A 16,399-nucleotide genomic window follows, 5' to 3' on the forward strand; every position below is an offset into this window, starting at 1 on the left:
TTGTCTGTATTACCAAGATTCGGCCTAAGCTAGTCCTCACAACACTTGCCGTTTTAAGATACCTGACCTGTTGCTGTTAGCTGTATTGTCTTCAAAAGGCCTCTGCTTTTTATTTAATTTCAGTTGTGGGTGCTCAATGCTCACTCACATTTAGGAAGCTCTGAACTGTGCCTAGCCTCACCTGGAAGAGGTAAGCAATCTGAACTCTTTGTGTTCGAGTTGTTTTAGTCGTGTGGGTTTGAATTTTGGGTTAGGAAAAGGTTTCTGATCTGGGTCTATAGTGGGGATGTTTTTATTTTTAGTTTTCTGATTTGAGTATTGATGCTTCCTTCAGGTTTGATTGAGATTGGGGGTTACATTCATTCATTGGTGAAAACATGAAGGGAGCTGCGCTTGTGGCTTTTGCTGCTACAATTGGTAACTTTCTGCAAGGATGGGACAATGCTACAATTGCTGGTACTTATTTGAAATTTTTTAGCTTTCTTCAATTCTTGTTTTTCGTAGGCTCTGTGCGTTGTGCTTCATTGAATCTTTCCAGTAATTCTATCTGGTTTACGCATTTCAATCAGAGTTTGTCCATTTTGTTGTGTTCAGTTCATGTTTTTGCTTGTTCTCATTTAGTGCTCATATTTCAGGGGCTATTGTTTACATCACGGACGATTTTGATTTAAGTAGCTCGGTAGAAGGTCTTGTTGTGGCCATGACACTCATCGGGGCAACAGTTATTACAACATGCTCAGGAGGCATATCAGATTGGCTTGGTCGGAGGCCAATGCTAATAGCATCATCAGTTCTTTATTTTGTGAGTGGCTTGGTGATGTTGTGGTCACCCAATGTGTATGTACTATGTCTTGCAAGGCTATTAGATGGATTTGGAATTGGTTTAGCGGTTACTCTTGTCCCAGTCTACATATCCGAGACCGCCCCATCAGATATAAGGGGATCGTTGAATACTCTTCCACAGTTCCTTGGTTCAGGAGGCATGTTTTTGTCATATTGTATGGTTTTCGGGATGTCGCTGTTGGCCTCGCCAAGCTGGAGACTGATGCTTGGGATTCTTTCCATTCTCTCTCTTATATATTTTGTATTAACCGTGTTTTACTTACCTGAATCTCCTCGATGGCTTGTGAGTAAGGGCAGGATGCTCGAGGCAAAGAAGGTTCTCCAGAGCTTGCGTGGCACTGAAGATGTTTCTGGTTTGTTGCTTATTCTCTGGTTTGCTCATATTTTGTATATGTATAGTGATCTATGTTTTATAATGCATAGCGCCATAATTTAGCATGGACTCACGCACTGACTTGTCATACTACACGTCATATATAAATGCAATATCTTCGACAAAAAGCTGCGTAGCTTCTTTACCAGTAAAGGATGGTGGAGTTCCCTTTCGTTCTTCCTTCCCTTTCCCATTAAGCATTAATGTTGACTTGCTTCAGACAAATAGCTTTCATCTGAAGAAAAGGTTTAGGCATTTAGTCAAACTTTTATTAATGCTTGTAATGTATTGCTTTAGAAGAATTATCCGTTCATCCTGACACAGTGATTTGGTTGTGATGGATAATCTAAATAAGGAAACAAGTATAGTAAGATATGCACATGACTTATTTCTTCAGCATTGCTCTACCTTAACTTTTATATAGGGTTTACTTTACTGACTACATATAGATTATGCTTAGATTCTTATATGTTTATTTCACATTAATAATTCTTTTTATCAAGAACCGTTAATACTTCTCTATTCTGGGTCTGGATTATCGGTGGGTTTCATAAATGATGTTGAGAACATGAATCCAACGTGCAAAATGGGGGTTCATATTCTCAACTAATGAGAAGTACACTGATATCAGATCCATACTAGCATTTGCACAAGTGCTTAAAGCCAATTAGCAATAGGCCTTTCTAGGCATGTAATAAGGGCTGAGATTATGTGCGACTGCTGAGTAGTGCATCTTCAAGGGCACAAACTTTATCATGTGGATCTCGCTAATGCACCGTGTTTATAGGTGAGATGGCTTTGCTTGTCGAAGGTCTTGGAGTTGGAGGTCAAACATCTTTAGAAGAGTACATCATAGGCCCAGCTGATGATCTTGATGGTCAGGAAACAGCTGACAAAGACAAAATCAGGTTATATGGACCCGAAGAGGGCCTTTCCTGGGTTGCCAGACCTGTAACTGGGCAGGGTTCTTTTGTCAGTCTTGTCTCTCGCCAAGGAAGCTTGGCAACCCAGAATGTGCCTCTAATGGATCCTCTTGTCACTCTTTTTGGTAGTGTCCATGAAAACTTCCCAGAGGCAGGGAGTATGCGGGGAAGCATGCTCTTTTCTAACTTTGGCAGCGTGTTCAGCACAGCAGATCATCCACGGGGTAAAACTGAACAATGGGATGAAGAGAGCTTGCATAGGGAAGGTGAGGACTATGCATCTGGAGGAGACTCAGATGACAATCTGCATAGTCCTTTGATTTCATGCCAGACGACAAGTATGGAAAAGGATATGGTGCCACCTCCTCCTTCCCATGGTAGTATTCTAGGCATGAGGCACAACAGCAGTCTCATGCAAGGAACTGGGGAGACAGTTGGTAGCACAGGCATTGGTGGTGGGTGGCAGTTGGCATGGAAGTGGTCTGAGAGACAAGGCGAGGATGGAAAGAAGGAAGGAGGATTCCAGAGGGTATATTTGCACCAGGAAGGAGTCCCTGGCTCACGTCGTGGGTCCCTTGTGTCACTTCCTGGTGGTGATGTTCCTGCAGAAGGCGAGTTCATCCAGGCAGCCGCTCTGGTCAGTCAGCCTGCTCTGTATTCGAAGTCACTTATTGATCAGCATCCTGTTGGACCTGCAATGGTTCATCCATCAGAAACAGCTTCGAAAGGACCAATATGGGCTGCTCTGCTTGAACCAGGGGTTAAGCACGCATTGTTTGTTGGAATTGGAATCCAGATTCTTCAGCAGGTTTGTTATACCAAATTTTCTTTTTATCTGATCTAAATTTTGTCCTTAAGGATAGCTAAAATGTGCTAATTACCTAGTTCAACTTTATGGAGAAATATTATTAGTAGTCGAGTTTCTCTGATGTTATGCTATGTTAGTCATGATATTTGCTTGGCCAGTCCAAACTCCAAAGGATGCGAAAAAAATGGCACATCAAATTTTCTCTCTCTCACTATTATTAGTCATATTTTGCATATATTTCCTTTTGGTCAAGGTTCATCTTCTTTCTGTAAGTAGTGACGTTTGTCTTGTAATGCTCTTTGGGGTAAAGCTAACGGCTAAATGTTAATATAATTTTGCAGTTTTCTGGGATAAATGGAGTTCTCTATTACACTCCTCAAATTCTTGAAGAGGCTGGAGTCTCAGTTCTTCTTGAAAGCTTTGGTCTCAGTACAACATCTGCATCTTTCCTCATCAGTGCATTCACAACTTTGTTGATGCTTCCTTGTGTAGGTCTAGCCATGAAGCTCATGGATATCACTGGTAGAAGGTGATTTACTCTTAACATGGTTTTTTCTTTTTGAGCTGAACTGTCATAGATTTTCAACTCAACAAGGAAGAATTTGCCTTGCCATCAACACCAAATACTGGTCGTTGTCAAAATAAGCCAGCCTGCGTCTATTTCTTGACTTAACGTTCTATTTTATAAAATTATAAAAGTAACGTGTGTGTGTGTGTGAACTGTGCTGTTGATAGGATTCTTGACAATCTACTAAAAATCCAGAACCCTAGCTTATTTTGTGCTTTAGAGGAAAAGTTGAAGTTTAAATCTTAGCTAATGCACTTCTTATTGCAGGATCCTGCTACTGACTACACTTCCTGTGTTGATTGTCACTCATTCTTCTAGTCATTGCCAACTTAGTGACCCTAAGTTCAGTCGTTGAAGCCGCAATATCAACCACTTGTGTGATAATCTATTTCTGTGTCTTTGTCACGGCCTATGGGCCAATCCCAATTATCCTCTGCTCCGAGATCTTTCCGACAAGGGTGCGTGGTGTCTGCATTGCCATCTGTGCCCTGGCATACTGGATTTCAGACATTATCGTCACCTACACGCTGCCAGTTCTGCTGGATTCAATAGGCCTAGCTGGTATCTTTGGGATTTATGCAGTTGTTTGTGTCATCTCTTTGGTGTTTATCTACTTGAAAGTTCCAGAAACCAAAGGCATGCCCCTTGAAGTCATTACTGAATTCTTTTCTGTTGGTGCAAGACAAATTGCTGCTGCCAAAAATGAGTAATCAAGAACAGTTAGTGACTTCACCAGTTTGGCTGTTCTCCGTCTTCTGTAAGGAGATTTTGTTCCACGCATTTGAATATTCATAATGGATGATTCTTCCATTTTTGATTGTGTATGATAAACTAGATTATTTTGGAGATTATACTTGAATCTTAGAAGAGATGATTGATTTATAACTGTGGGAACACATCCAACACTGCCCTTATTTAAATAAGGCATTCTACAGTCAAATATGCTGGATTTTGTAGGCATGTTTGCTGGTTCAATCACACTGTTTGGAAAATAAATACACACCTGCCTCTCTTTATTTATTTATTTATTTTTTTTTAAAGGGGTCTGGAACCAAATTAAGCTCGGAGACTCATCCTACGTCGGTTATTGTTTGGTACTGGTCGGTTATTGTTTGGTCATGCTTCCAACTTTTGTTTGCTCATCGGGTGAGAAATTACTATGGCCTGGAATGTTAATAGAGTCTCTTTCACATCTCTTTGGGAAATATTATTCCAGGCTTGACTTTTATGGTTGTAACATTACGAGTGGAATCAGTCATCTTCATTAATAGGAATCTCAAATAGATTCTGAAATCTGAACCTGCTATCATCCTCTTCATCTATTGGACTGCTGCTGGAAATTGGATGGAGATGCAGCTCAAAGATACAAATAGCTTGGATTTTATCCCTTCTGTCTTTTTATTGTAGTTCATCATGTTACGGTACGGTTGTCCTGTTGCACAGATTAAGTTCAGTTATTTAACACCCATAATGCTTTGTATTTTGCAATTGAGATTTGTTGAGTTGTACCTAAAATGTGATACTTACAGTTTAAATGTTGAGGTGTTTTTGATTAGGGAAAATTTCGCAAACAGTACACCAAGTAAAGGCCACTAATAATTCTTATACATAAAGTTCCAAACCAAACATTTCGGTACACGAAATCTGAAACTCGACCCACTATCAGTACACGACGTCAATTTTTGACACCAAAATGTCCATTATGCCCTCAGTTCTTTTTTTTTTTAATAAAATTTTTTTTCTGTTATTTTTTTTCCTTCGCTTTTTTTTTCTGTTATTTTTTTTTCCTTCGTTTTTATCTCTTTCTTCTTCCTTCTTCCGGGCTCACTCCCTCGCTTCCAACGCCGCCCTTGCCCTCCAATTGGTGAGATTGATGGTCCTACAGCTTATATTTGTAACTCAGCCAATATTTAGTCATGTGAAAAGAAAGAAAGAGATAAAAACGAAGGAAGAAAAAAAAAAAACAGAAAAAACGAAGGAAAAAAAATAACAGAAAAAACGAAGGAAAAAAAAATTTATTAAAAAAAAAAAAGAACTGAGGGCATAATGGACATTTTGGTGTCAAAAATTGACGTCGTGTACTGATAGTGGGTCGAGTTTCAAATTTCGTGTACCGAAATGTTTGGTTTGGAACTTTATGTATAAGAATTATTAGTGACCTTTATTTGGTGTACTGTTTGCGAAATTTTCCCAATTTTGATTATAAACTGACTTTATATCCAAGGGCGTTTGACAGTCTGAATTTTGCTTTTAAATTTCAATTTTGTGTTTCTCGTTTCACATAGCTTGTAAAGCCTTTGTTGACCCCTCTACCTCTTTCCAAATTCTATGACTTTCGATTATTTTTTTTTGTTTACTTTTTAGTAAAACATCCAAGTTTCAATCGATTTAAGCCACGAACATAAGAAAAAGTCATAAAATTATCATTTATTGTTTACTACGAAAAGTCAGTTCTTTTGTACATGAAGATGGTAAGCTATTTTGATCATATTCTTGACCCTCCTTGATAGGATTTCTAGATACCCCACTGTATATATATGTATCTATCTGTTTACCAACAATAGGCAGTCAAAAATCTAACCATAACCGGCTTAACATACACAAAATTGAAAATTCCATTCAAGAATCCCTCTGCTTTCAACTTTTAGATCCAGAAATAAAGAATTGAGGTACTGAATGTATGGATCAAAACCGAAATTATTACAAATGCTGAAGAATCATTCTCAAGTTGCCTATGTCATCTGGACCTGGGACATGGTCCCCCTTCTTCTGGGACTCACGTTTCTCTTCTTTGAAAGGAGTAGGCAAAGTAGCGTCGCAAGAAGCACTAGTAGTACAGAAACGAGAGCAATCAGGATGCTTGTTGTGCGTCTTTGGCTATGACCCGAACGCTCTATGTTGCAATATACACACAGTCAATATGCTCCCAAAAGCTGAAAGAGATTGAGGAAGGGAGGCGGTAAAAAAAAGCCTGGAAGCTCCAATATGTCAACAGATAAGCAGCAGAACCCGCCGGGTTAGCACTGAAACCCACATGGGCTAATTCCTTAGATGCCTTGGAGAGGTCGATCTCGAGCTCAAGAGCTGGACTCGGAGGTAGGTTCTGGGGCGAGTACTCGACCCAAACCCGAAAGGCCTTCTGGTCGTTTCTGTATTCAACCCAAGCGGTCACCTCTCTCCCACTTGTACGGTCAAGATCTAGAGCAACATAACGTGGCTCGGGCCGACCCTTGCCCGTTTCAATATGGTGCTTTAACACGCCAATGTGACTGACGTTCACCTCGTCACGTCCAGATTCAAACAGAATGGCCAGGTACGAATCTTGGCCAACTTTGCTCATCCTATAACAGTGACTTTATCATTATCTGATCAACTCCGTTTCTAACAATACTATTTTTTTCAGACAGATGTTAAAAAGCTTCACATCTAAGGCATTGACAATTTCCAGATTCCACAGCATTAGTATAATGACAGAGAAGTTTGCAAGGAAATAAACCGGTTTCAATGAAAGCACATCATTTTTTTTCCACTATGGAATTCAAAATTGTAAACATTTAATCCGTCTGCAATTACAAAACACACACACCACTTCTTCTTATATCTCAGTAGCATATTACGAATCTACCATAACTGGCTGAAGATGCACAAAAGAATCCCTATGCTTTCAACTTTTAGATCCAGAAATCAAGAATTAACGTACTGAATGAATGAAATCTGGAACCAGCATTTGTAGGAGTCGCCTATGTCATTTGCACCTGGGACATGGTCCCCCTCCTTCTGGCACTCGCAGCAATTTGCTTCTTTGAAAGAAGCAAGCAAACCAGAGTGGCAACAAGCGCAAGTAATAGTACAGAAAGCAGAGCAATCAGGATACCTGTTGTGCGTCTTCCGCTGTGACCCGAACCCTCCAGGATCGAATAAACACAGTCGACATGCTCCCAAGAGCTCTCGGGGATTGTGGAAGGGAGGCGGTCGAAAAAAGCCTGGAATCTCTAATTCGTCAACAGATAAGTGGAAGAACCCGCCCGCTCCACAATGAACCCAACATGGGCCAAGTCCTCAGAGGCCTTGGAAAGGTCGACCCGGAGCTCGATTGCCGGAATCGGAGGCTGAATCCGGGCGGAGTAACCGACCCATGCCCGAAATGATTTCTCCTCACTTATGTATTCTATCCACGCGGTTACCTCTCTGGTCAGATCAAGATCAAGAACGACATAAAGCGGTTCCGGCCCATTCTTGATATCGATATGGTGTTTGAACACCCCGATGTGAGTGACGTTCACGTCAGGTGCAGACTCAAAGCGAACGCCAACGTAGGTGATTGAGAGAAGCCATGCCCCACCCGGAAGAACAAGATTGGGTGATTGAGAGAGAGAGAGAGAGAGAGAGAGAGAGAGAGAGAGAGAGAGAGAGAGAGAGAGAGAGAGAGAGAGAGAGAGAGAGAGAGAGAGAGAGAGAGAGAGATAGAGAGAAGAAATGTAGGAATGTTTTGGCGTTTGCTTGGTTGCTGGGTTTTGGCCTTTGGGACTGTTATGGTGCGTTTGGATGAGAAAATTATAAATTCCGTAGGAATTTATAAATGATGGAATCTTTAACTCCATCAATCTAAAATTCCATTGCAATTTCTATTGTTTGGTTGCATCTATTTAGGATTTGAAATGTGCATGTAATAAATTAACAAAGTTTTTTTTTTTTGATCAAGAAGAAACTTCATTAATAATGAACTGGATACAATGAGTTTTGGCATCATCTCATACACAGAAATGGCCACTGGATTTCACACTGGAACTCCAACATGACTGACTAACGGAGCCAAACAAGCCCCGACTCAACTACAGACTTAACTTGCACTACAATTAAAAGGCAAAGACAATAGGCACAGGCACACAACTTTGTCAACACTAACTCGCCACCCAGAGTCCTCCTGACCTGCCTTTGATCGACCAAGTCTACACTAGTTGTGACTTCGAACCCGACCAAACAAAAATGTTGGACCGTCAGACCTGAGACTAAATTAAACCTAAGACCATTGCCACCTTAATGTCAACACCGTCAATCCACAAAAGCTCCAAATCGCCATCACCTCCGACTCGAGATCAGACAGGAACAATCCCACTAGAAGGCCAAGGATGATTGTCTAGGCCAGTATGCCACCGCCAGACATTTTCGCCACCGCTGCTGATCTAACTCCAGAACAGGAACGACCTCTAGACCGCTGAATAGAAGATTGTCAATGCCAAAATTGCAGTGCACCCGACTCAACAGCTAAAACTTAAAACAAAATCTAGAAAGTAACTTAATGCTGAAAAACAAACCGAAAGAAACTAAACCCTACTAACCAACTGCAGGGAATTATTAACAGCAAAATGCCACTAATTATTAGATAGAAAAATAAAATAAAACCAGAAAATAAAAAAGGACCAAGCTAGGTCCACTAAGTGGGTCTAAGCCCATGGACCACACCCAAGCCCAATTACTACCGCAGACAGCAAGAGAAGCACACCATCCCACATTCCAGGCCCAAAGGTGTCCCGGCAACCCTACCACCACTTCCACCGCCGCCATCACACCACCGCTACCCGCGCGCCAGCCAAAGCCGCAACCCACCTCCATCCAAGTACGCAACAACCATGGCCAACACCCACCTGAATTCGTAAAACCCGCAACCCAATTCCATCCCAACTCTCCAACCCGTTGAAGATCCTTCAAACCTCCAATCCCACCATCCAAATCGCAAACCACACCACCACGATCGGAGGCTTTCACCCGTGCATGGATATGGACCTGCGAAATCAGATTGAACCAATCGCCGGCTGCTGGATCCTGTTTGCCTGTGAACCAATCACAGGCAAATTAACAAAGTTTAAAACAAATAAAAAGATAAAATAGAAAAAAGTCTTGTTTTGGAAATAAAAATTGAATACTGCAAAGGAATTTGTAAATAACACCTATTTTGGTGGAAATTGAAGTGAGGAATTTAAATAACGAATTCTTTCATTTTTTTCCACAGAAAATTTAAAATTACCAATCTGATAATGCCAAACGAGGGAATTGGCTTTTAAGAATTATGAAATCCTCACTTTCAATTAAATTCCATCATTTTTTCTCTTATCCAAACACACTCAGGGGAAACGGATTTAGTTAAAGGAAGAAGAAGTGGGGAACGGATTTTTTTTTGGTTACATGGGGGTCTAGAAAGACCCAAAAAACAAAGGAGACAGCTTAACAAATAACTGAGACATTCCTATTTCTGGTAACTGCACACAAATCATCAAGGTAATCTTCAATGACTTGTGGAGGAGGAGATTCAAGGAAATGAATCCCAATGTTAGTCGCCAACCCACACTTAGAGAGTCCATCCGCGACCATATTCATTTCACGGTAACAATGGCGAATAGTGCATTGCTGAAGTTCCATGAGAATTCTACAACTGCTCAGAATAGGTTTGAGAGGGTGAAGATCATCAACCCCATTAGCCATAAGATTAACAAGCACCTCTGAATCACATTCAACTACAATCTTGCCCCTTGTTTGTTGGGAGGCCATCTTAAGTCTAAGAAGGAGGCCCCATGCTTCAGCAACGATAACTGAACTAGTACCAAGATTGGCATAAAAACCCATAATCCAATTTCTCTGGTGGTCTCTGAGCACACCACCTGCTCCAATATTACCAGATCTGTTTCTAGCTCCATCAACATTTAACTTGAGCCAATCCAAGTCAGGTTTAGACCACTGCACCACAATAGTGTTACTATGATTAAGAGCAGCAGTAACACATTGAGCTTTGAACCAATCAGTAGCTGCATCAATTATGATTTTAGTAGGGTTAAAGGGCATCATGAAGTCAGTATCAAAAATACTTTTGTTTCTCCACTTCCAAATATACCAGCATGTGGAAAGAAAAACACTACTCCATTTTAAGCCATTATAGCAGTCTTCATTGCACAGAGCATTGGCCTTAAACCAACTGACCCAATTAAGAGTCCTAGCTCTCTGAATCTTCTCAATGCAAATAATCCTATTCCAAATTTCAGAAGCTCTAGGACAGTCTCTAAATAAATGGAGGATACTTTCAGGATGTTGGTGACAAATAGGACACAAGAGATCAAGAGTCAACCTTCTTTTAACCCTTTCCATATTGGTCAGCACTTTGCCATGGGACAATAGCCAAGCAAACGTTTTCATCTTGGGAGGAATAGCAAGTCTCCAAATAAACTGCCAAGTATAAGGAAGAAACTCAAATTCATTTACCAAGGTGGAGTAAGCAGATTTAACACTAAACTGGCCATTTGACGAAGCACCCCAAATCAATTTATCAGGACCACTTCCAGGAAAACCAAACGGAATGCTATTAATTTGGTTGACAATTTCAAACTCAAAATGGGAGTGAAGAAAATCAATATTCCAACCCGAGTTAGACCAAACATCATTAACTTTGAGCTGCAAATCAAGATTATTTTGATTATCACTATATTCCAAAAGAGTACCTCCAGGGAGCCATTTGTCAGTCCAAAACTTGACCGAATTCCCATCACTAATGCGCCACATAACACCAATTTTGAGGAGTTGAGCTCCAAAGACAATACTCCGCCAAGTACTAGAGCAATCTGGAGGAGCTTTATAGTTGTTATCTAGGAAACACTTCTGCTTTATATATTTATGGTGAAGAACTTTACTCCATAAACCATTATCATTTTGCAGCAATCTCCAGCTAACATTTGCAAGCATGGCTTGATTCATCATCTTGGCTTTCTTAATACCTAAACCACCACAATCTTTGGGCCTGCAAACAAGATCCCAATTAGCTAGATGAATCTTTCTTTGGGGAAACGGATTCAGTTAGAGGAAGAAGAAGCGTTTTTACACTGACGAAACGCACGTGCCATTATTCCAATTTAAATAATATCTTAGCCATTCAGCTCATCCAATTTAAAAAAAGTTTGGTCAACATGGTCTTGTTAAATCAGATTTGGAAGTAGGAACAACATGCTCTCTCGCAATCGGCTTAATCTGATCGGATCGCAAAGGAAAAGAGGAGGAGGGAATCAGGGAATTGAGGGTTTCGACTCTTCATTCTCATTTCCACGGCTCCAATCGCCGCGACTCCTGCCACCTCCTCGGTTGGCACCGTACGTTGCTTCCAAAAAGAACTTTCCGGGGAAAAAGAGCGAGTGGTAGAAAGTTAGAGGAAGAAGAAGATGGTATTTCTCATTAACAACTAGCTTAAAGCTTAGGCTGCGCTTTAACAGCTTTCAGTTAGGCTTAACCAATTTTTGTAACTGTCTCTTCTTTGTCACCGATTATATTGGGACACCTATCAAGGTGTAATAACAACAGCTGAATTTGTTGACTTCCTCATTGCTTGACTTTGACTCTGATATGGGCCCAGTTTGGCATTGCTTCCTAGGGTGCTTTCGGAACCAAATGCGCTTTTGGGTCTAATCCAAGGTGTTTGGTAAAATCTTTAAAAGATGCTTTTGGTCCCTCTAACTTCTCTCAACAGCAGGTTTTCAGAAGCTACAATTTGTAGCTTTTCAAAATGGCTTCTGCAGACAGAAGGTGAAAAACAAGAATTTGACATAAACCCACAGAGACTGCAAAATCACTAAAGATTGAGTAATTTGGACACAAACCCACAAAGACTGCGGGAAGAAGACGGAGGAGGACAAGCTGAGATGTCGTATCCGGCAAGCTCCAAACCCCAATCTCAAAGCCAAACCTCACCGGTTCGACTCAAAACCCCCATTAAACCAGACCATTCAGACTTTTAGAGCTCTCAAAGTCATCGAGAGGGACTTCCTCGCCACCGCCGAAAGCTTCACCTCTCTCTTCTCTTATGTGTGTGTGTGTGTGTGAATTTGTTGTAATTTGGCTTATGGTGAAACTGGAAGTTCTCATCCTTCTATATAGAATATGTTACAAGAGTTCAAGCAAAAGAACTCACGGTAAAGTGACAATAGTTCTCATACTTCTATATAGAATATGTGCATATGTATTCTACATATCATGACTACGGTTGACCAATTAGATCTGATTCGAAAATATGGTGAAATTAGCTACTGGTCATTTTTGGCTTTCATATACATGCATCTTTATCATTCATCACCTTTGTTCATTTACGAAGACTGATTACCAGTTCTCCCTCCCTCGGTTCCTCTTGGAAATTGAAATTTGAAGACATCCATCATGTTCAAAATAAAAGTTTGCTAAAATTGACGAAAGCTGTCTATGTTTATGGTTGTTTGTAATATTGATTTTAGGGTGGAAAACTTTCGGAACAGGGTAAACTTTCAAACTTGTTAATGGTTTATCAAAGTTGCTTGAAACATTTCGAGACAATTTTTTTCTGCCTATTTTGGTCTACCCTGCAGAGTATGATTGACCTCTTTAGGTTTGTGTTTTTAACCATCCTAGCACTCTAGCAGCCATCAAACAGACTGGTCTCTTTTAACTATCTTTTCAGAGATGAGATATACCTTGCAGTTCCGTTTCAACATCACCACGGCCAGAAAAATCCTACATCACCATTTTAGTGAATCTAAACATTTTTCCATCAATCTTACATTGTTCGTATGATATTCAAGTGAAGTATAGTTTTGACTTTTGAGTAGCTCACCAGCCTTTCTCAACTCCAGAGGTAAAACTAAGGAAAACAAGTTATCCGAATTACCAAACCATACTTGCACTTCAACCAAATGAAAAAAAAAAAAATTATAATTACTGACAAAATAAGCCGTTCTTTTGAAAGAAAAAACCTGCTCTGCTTGTTTCAAAGGGTAAATAGCATATACTAAAGGAAGTCTGTCAACTGTACATGCCAAAACAAAATCTGTCACTTCATTGATGACAGTTATGCTAAAATGCACAGTTGCACTGATGAACCCTGTTGCATACAGCAATGTCAAATTGCCTATCTGAACAGCATACAGCAAATGCAGATACAGTCAGCTTTTCGCTATCTTTCTATTAGGTACAAAAAAGAATCTTTCAGGATCAAAACTTCTCTCTGAATAATGTTGTTCCAACTTCCAACACAGCCTCTTCTTACACTAAAAAATGAAGAGATGTCATGATGCGGAAGTTAATTACGATGATCTTGTCACATCCTGTATCAGGCTGCTCACTCTCTTGGAGGTGGATTCAGCTGCAAAAGCTCCAGATTTAGCTCAAACGTTGCTCCAGGCTGCAGCAAATGTATTTTGTGAAAATTCCATACCCTACTTATGGTGTATCAATGTTATGTACCAGAATGCATATACGAACATCAAATTTAAACATGTTTATACAATACATCATGTGAATTGCACAAGTAATGGAATCAATAAGCTTTGTAACATGAGTAAAAGCGGACTATGCCAAGACTAGTTCTAAGGTTAGAAACATGTTCACTTTTTGGATCATCCAATGATTTTCTTTTCCTGAATTAAAAAAGATTTGATGCAAGAAACATATTAAAAGATAACAGTACCACAGCCATATAAAATTGCTGACAAAAATGAGTGAAAAAATTATATATAGCACCATATTAAGTCTTGAGTCAGAATTAGTAAAAAAACCAAAGCATTATAACCAGCAAAACAATGATGATTGAAGTGGCTTACAGGAATCTCATTCATGCCCTTTGGGCCATATCCAGCCTCTGGAGGAACAATCACAGTTCGCTGCAAGGAGACCAGAAAATGATGACAAAGGAGCTTACAAGTTGACAGGAGAGAGGAAGGAAAGGAAATGTACAGTATCAAAATGGGAATGAAGATTTCCGAAACTAAATGGACAAGTGATTTCAGAAAGACACAGATAAGACATTGCTATAGCTGTTCTCTGTATGTATATATGTATCAAAATAAAAGAGAAGGCCATCACCTTCCCCCCTACTTTCATCCCTTCAGTTACCGAGTACATTGCTCGTGGGGGTTTTGGTGCAGCTTGTGCAGAAAATAGACCATTTGCGTTGTCCACAAACTCTCGCTTTCGTTCCTTCCCTGGAGTAGCGCCAACTTTGAAGACATATGGCTAATAGAAAAGAAGGAACTGTGCCTTAGCAATTCATTCATCAATCAGAAATTACCTTATGAAAAGCTAGCTAGTTGGTTTGGTTGGAAAGAGGTAGCGCATGAACAATCAAAAGGGTTAACACATCCTCAAAAGTAGGGTGAAAGAACCTGGGCAATAATACGATTTCCAGCCAAGATTTTAGATTCCCTGCTTGATACAGCGGTAATCCCACGATATAAGCAATCAAAGTGAACCTGCAATTGTGAAGTATAAGTCAAAATTTCAGACATGGACAGGTTAAGCACGCACATTCTTAGCATTAACAGCCTAATTAGGCTTATTTGGATCAATATTGGGGTTGCAGTATTAACCGTGTAAGTTGGAAACGAATAACATAATAACTTATCAACCGCACATTACGATACATGTATGTATATGTCAAAAGACATGATAACAGAAACATCTTTCTACTTGCATTAGAGATAGATTCTTGCTATAACTTGATTGAGAGAAATTAAACACCTGAACTGTTGATCCTTTCTCAGCTACTGGACCCTTTCCCTCAACCAAATCATAATATTTCAATCCATCAGCTGCTGAGATAGCAAAAAGGAAATATGGGTTAAATTCAACTAGTACTAACAAATCCCACCGATGCCTTCCCACAATCTTCAGAGCTAGCAACATACACGATTAGTCGTCAAAATAACATAAATGGTCCCAAGGTAATAACTTTAAATGGAGCTAGAACAACACAACTAAAGTTTCACTTGACTTGAGCACTGCATTACGTATATGACTGATAAAAAATAAGACCTAATTACTCCATATTATACTAGAGACGAAATTGAGACCTGAGCACTGCATCCAATGTATTACGATCGCCAATAATTTCTCTTGTTTTTTGCTTTCTTTTGTTTGGTGTACAATACATTGCATGCTCAATGGGACCAAATTTCCCATCAACATACTACTCTGGAAAATTACCCTTCACAGTCAAAAGAGAACCAAGAATCGGGTAACTTTTATTTACATTCAGTAAAAGAAAACCTAAAATCAAAATCCAAATCCCAATGCAAAAAAACAGAAGCAACCATCCGACATCAAGCATTCACAAGCCTCTTTAGACAATGATACACACACAAGCAAAGAAGAGACACAGAGAGTTAAGTGAGTAAGTAATTACGGGTAGTACTGTAGTCTTCAAGAGGGATGACTTTCCTGTTGCGTCTCTCTCTGGCCTCCGAGAACGGCGGAGACGCCGAAATGAGGGTCAAAGCCGGCAGCCAAGTGATGAGAATATTGGCGCATGATCGTCTTGAAATGGCTGCTTCATTTTGCTGCTCTGCCTTGACTACTTGGACTTGGCTTCTCCTAGTGTTACTGGGTTTCCAAGTTGAAGCAGTGAACTGGATTTGGTGGTGCAACTGCAAGCACCTTATTGATGATGCCATGGCCGTTGGAAACTTGGAGTAACAGACTCTGGTGCCAACATTTTATAGGTCTCTTAATACCAACCATATCCCTATCCATTTCGGATGGTTAAAGTTACAATAATGCCCATTCTTGTATCACTGATTTTGACCAAAAAAAATGCATCTCCCAACTCCAATGTCCAATCCCAGACGCCCACGACCGTTTTGTCTATTACTAGTTTACTACTGTAAGTGGCGGTGATGAGTTTGACTCTAGTAAGAGTCGCTTACTAGTAGAGAGGAGGTTTGATAGAGAATATGGCGATTCAAGAGAGGGAAAGTTACAGTTTGATTATTTACTTGTCTCTTATATAATTCTTCAAAAACTGTCCATTAAGTGAGTAGCTCTGGTTGTGGCTAAAATTTGTATGGTGTTGCTAGAGATGCTAAGCGCCAAAATATGTACCTTACCAT

General features: G+C 40.1%; 1 protein-coding gene and 1 pseudogene across 2 annotated transcripts; one reads left to right on the top strand and one right to left on the bottom strand.

The window, feature by feature from the left end:
* Positions 1 to 49: 49 nt before the first annotated feature.
* On the top strand, positions 50 to 4,543 carry LOC133741800 (monosaccharide-sensing protein 2-like; annotated as a pseudogene).
* An 8,748-nt stretch (positions 4,544 to 13,291) lies between these two features.
* On the bottom strand, positions 13,292 to 16,006 carry LOC133745591 (peptidyl-prolyl cis-trans isomerase FKBP18, chloroplastic). Of its 2 annotated transcripts, none has more exons than XM_062173689.1 (6): positions 15,697 to 16,006; positions 15,033 to 15,103; positions 14,678 to 14,764; positions 14,379 to 14,528; positions 14,117 to 14,176; positions 13,292 to 13,698 (listed from the first exon to the last, which is right to left on the bottom strand). In XM_062173689.1, exons 1-6 carry the CDS (start codon positions 15,962 to 15,964, stop codon positions 13,636 to 13,638), a joined length of 699 nt encoding a protein of 232 aa, XP_062029673.1. In that variant the 5' UTR covers positions 15,965 to 16,006; the 3' UTR covers positions 13,292 to 13,635. The 2 variants fall into 2 exon arrangements, with proteins under 2 accessions (XP_062029673.1, XP_062029672.1); XM_062173688.1 differs by having other exon boundaries at positions 15,033 to 15,106.
* Between the last annotated feature and the right edge of the window lie 393 nt (positions 16,007 to 16,399).

The sequence above is a fragment of the Rosa rugosa genome, chromosome 4, assembly GCF_958449725.1.
Source record: "Rosa rugosa chromosome 4, drRosRugo1.1, whole genome shotgun sequence".
NCBI lineage: Eukaryota > Viridiplantae > Streptophyta > Magnoliopsida > Rosales > Rosaceae > Rosa > Rosa rugosa.

Excerpts from the sequence above, each read along its gene's own strand:
- LOC133745591 (XM_062173688.1), bottom strand. The coding sequence starts at position 15,964 with ATGGCATCATCAATAAGGTGCTTGCAGTTGCACCACCAAATCCAGTTC. Across the intron at positions 15,107-15,696 it reads TGAAGACTACAGTACTACCC|CAGCTGATGGATTGAAATAT; the intron begins GTAATTACTTAC and ends TTGCTATCTCAG. Across the intron at positions 13,699-14,116 it reads AGGGCATGAATGAGATTCCT|CCTGGAGCAACGTTTGAGCT; the intron begins GTAAGCCACTTC and ends CATTTGCTGCAG.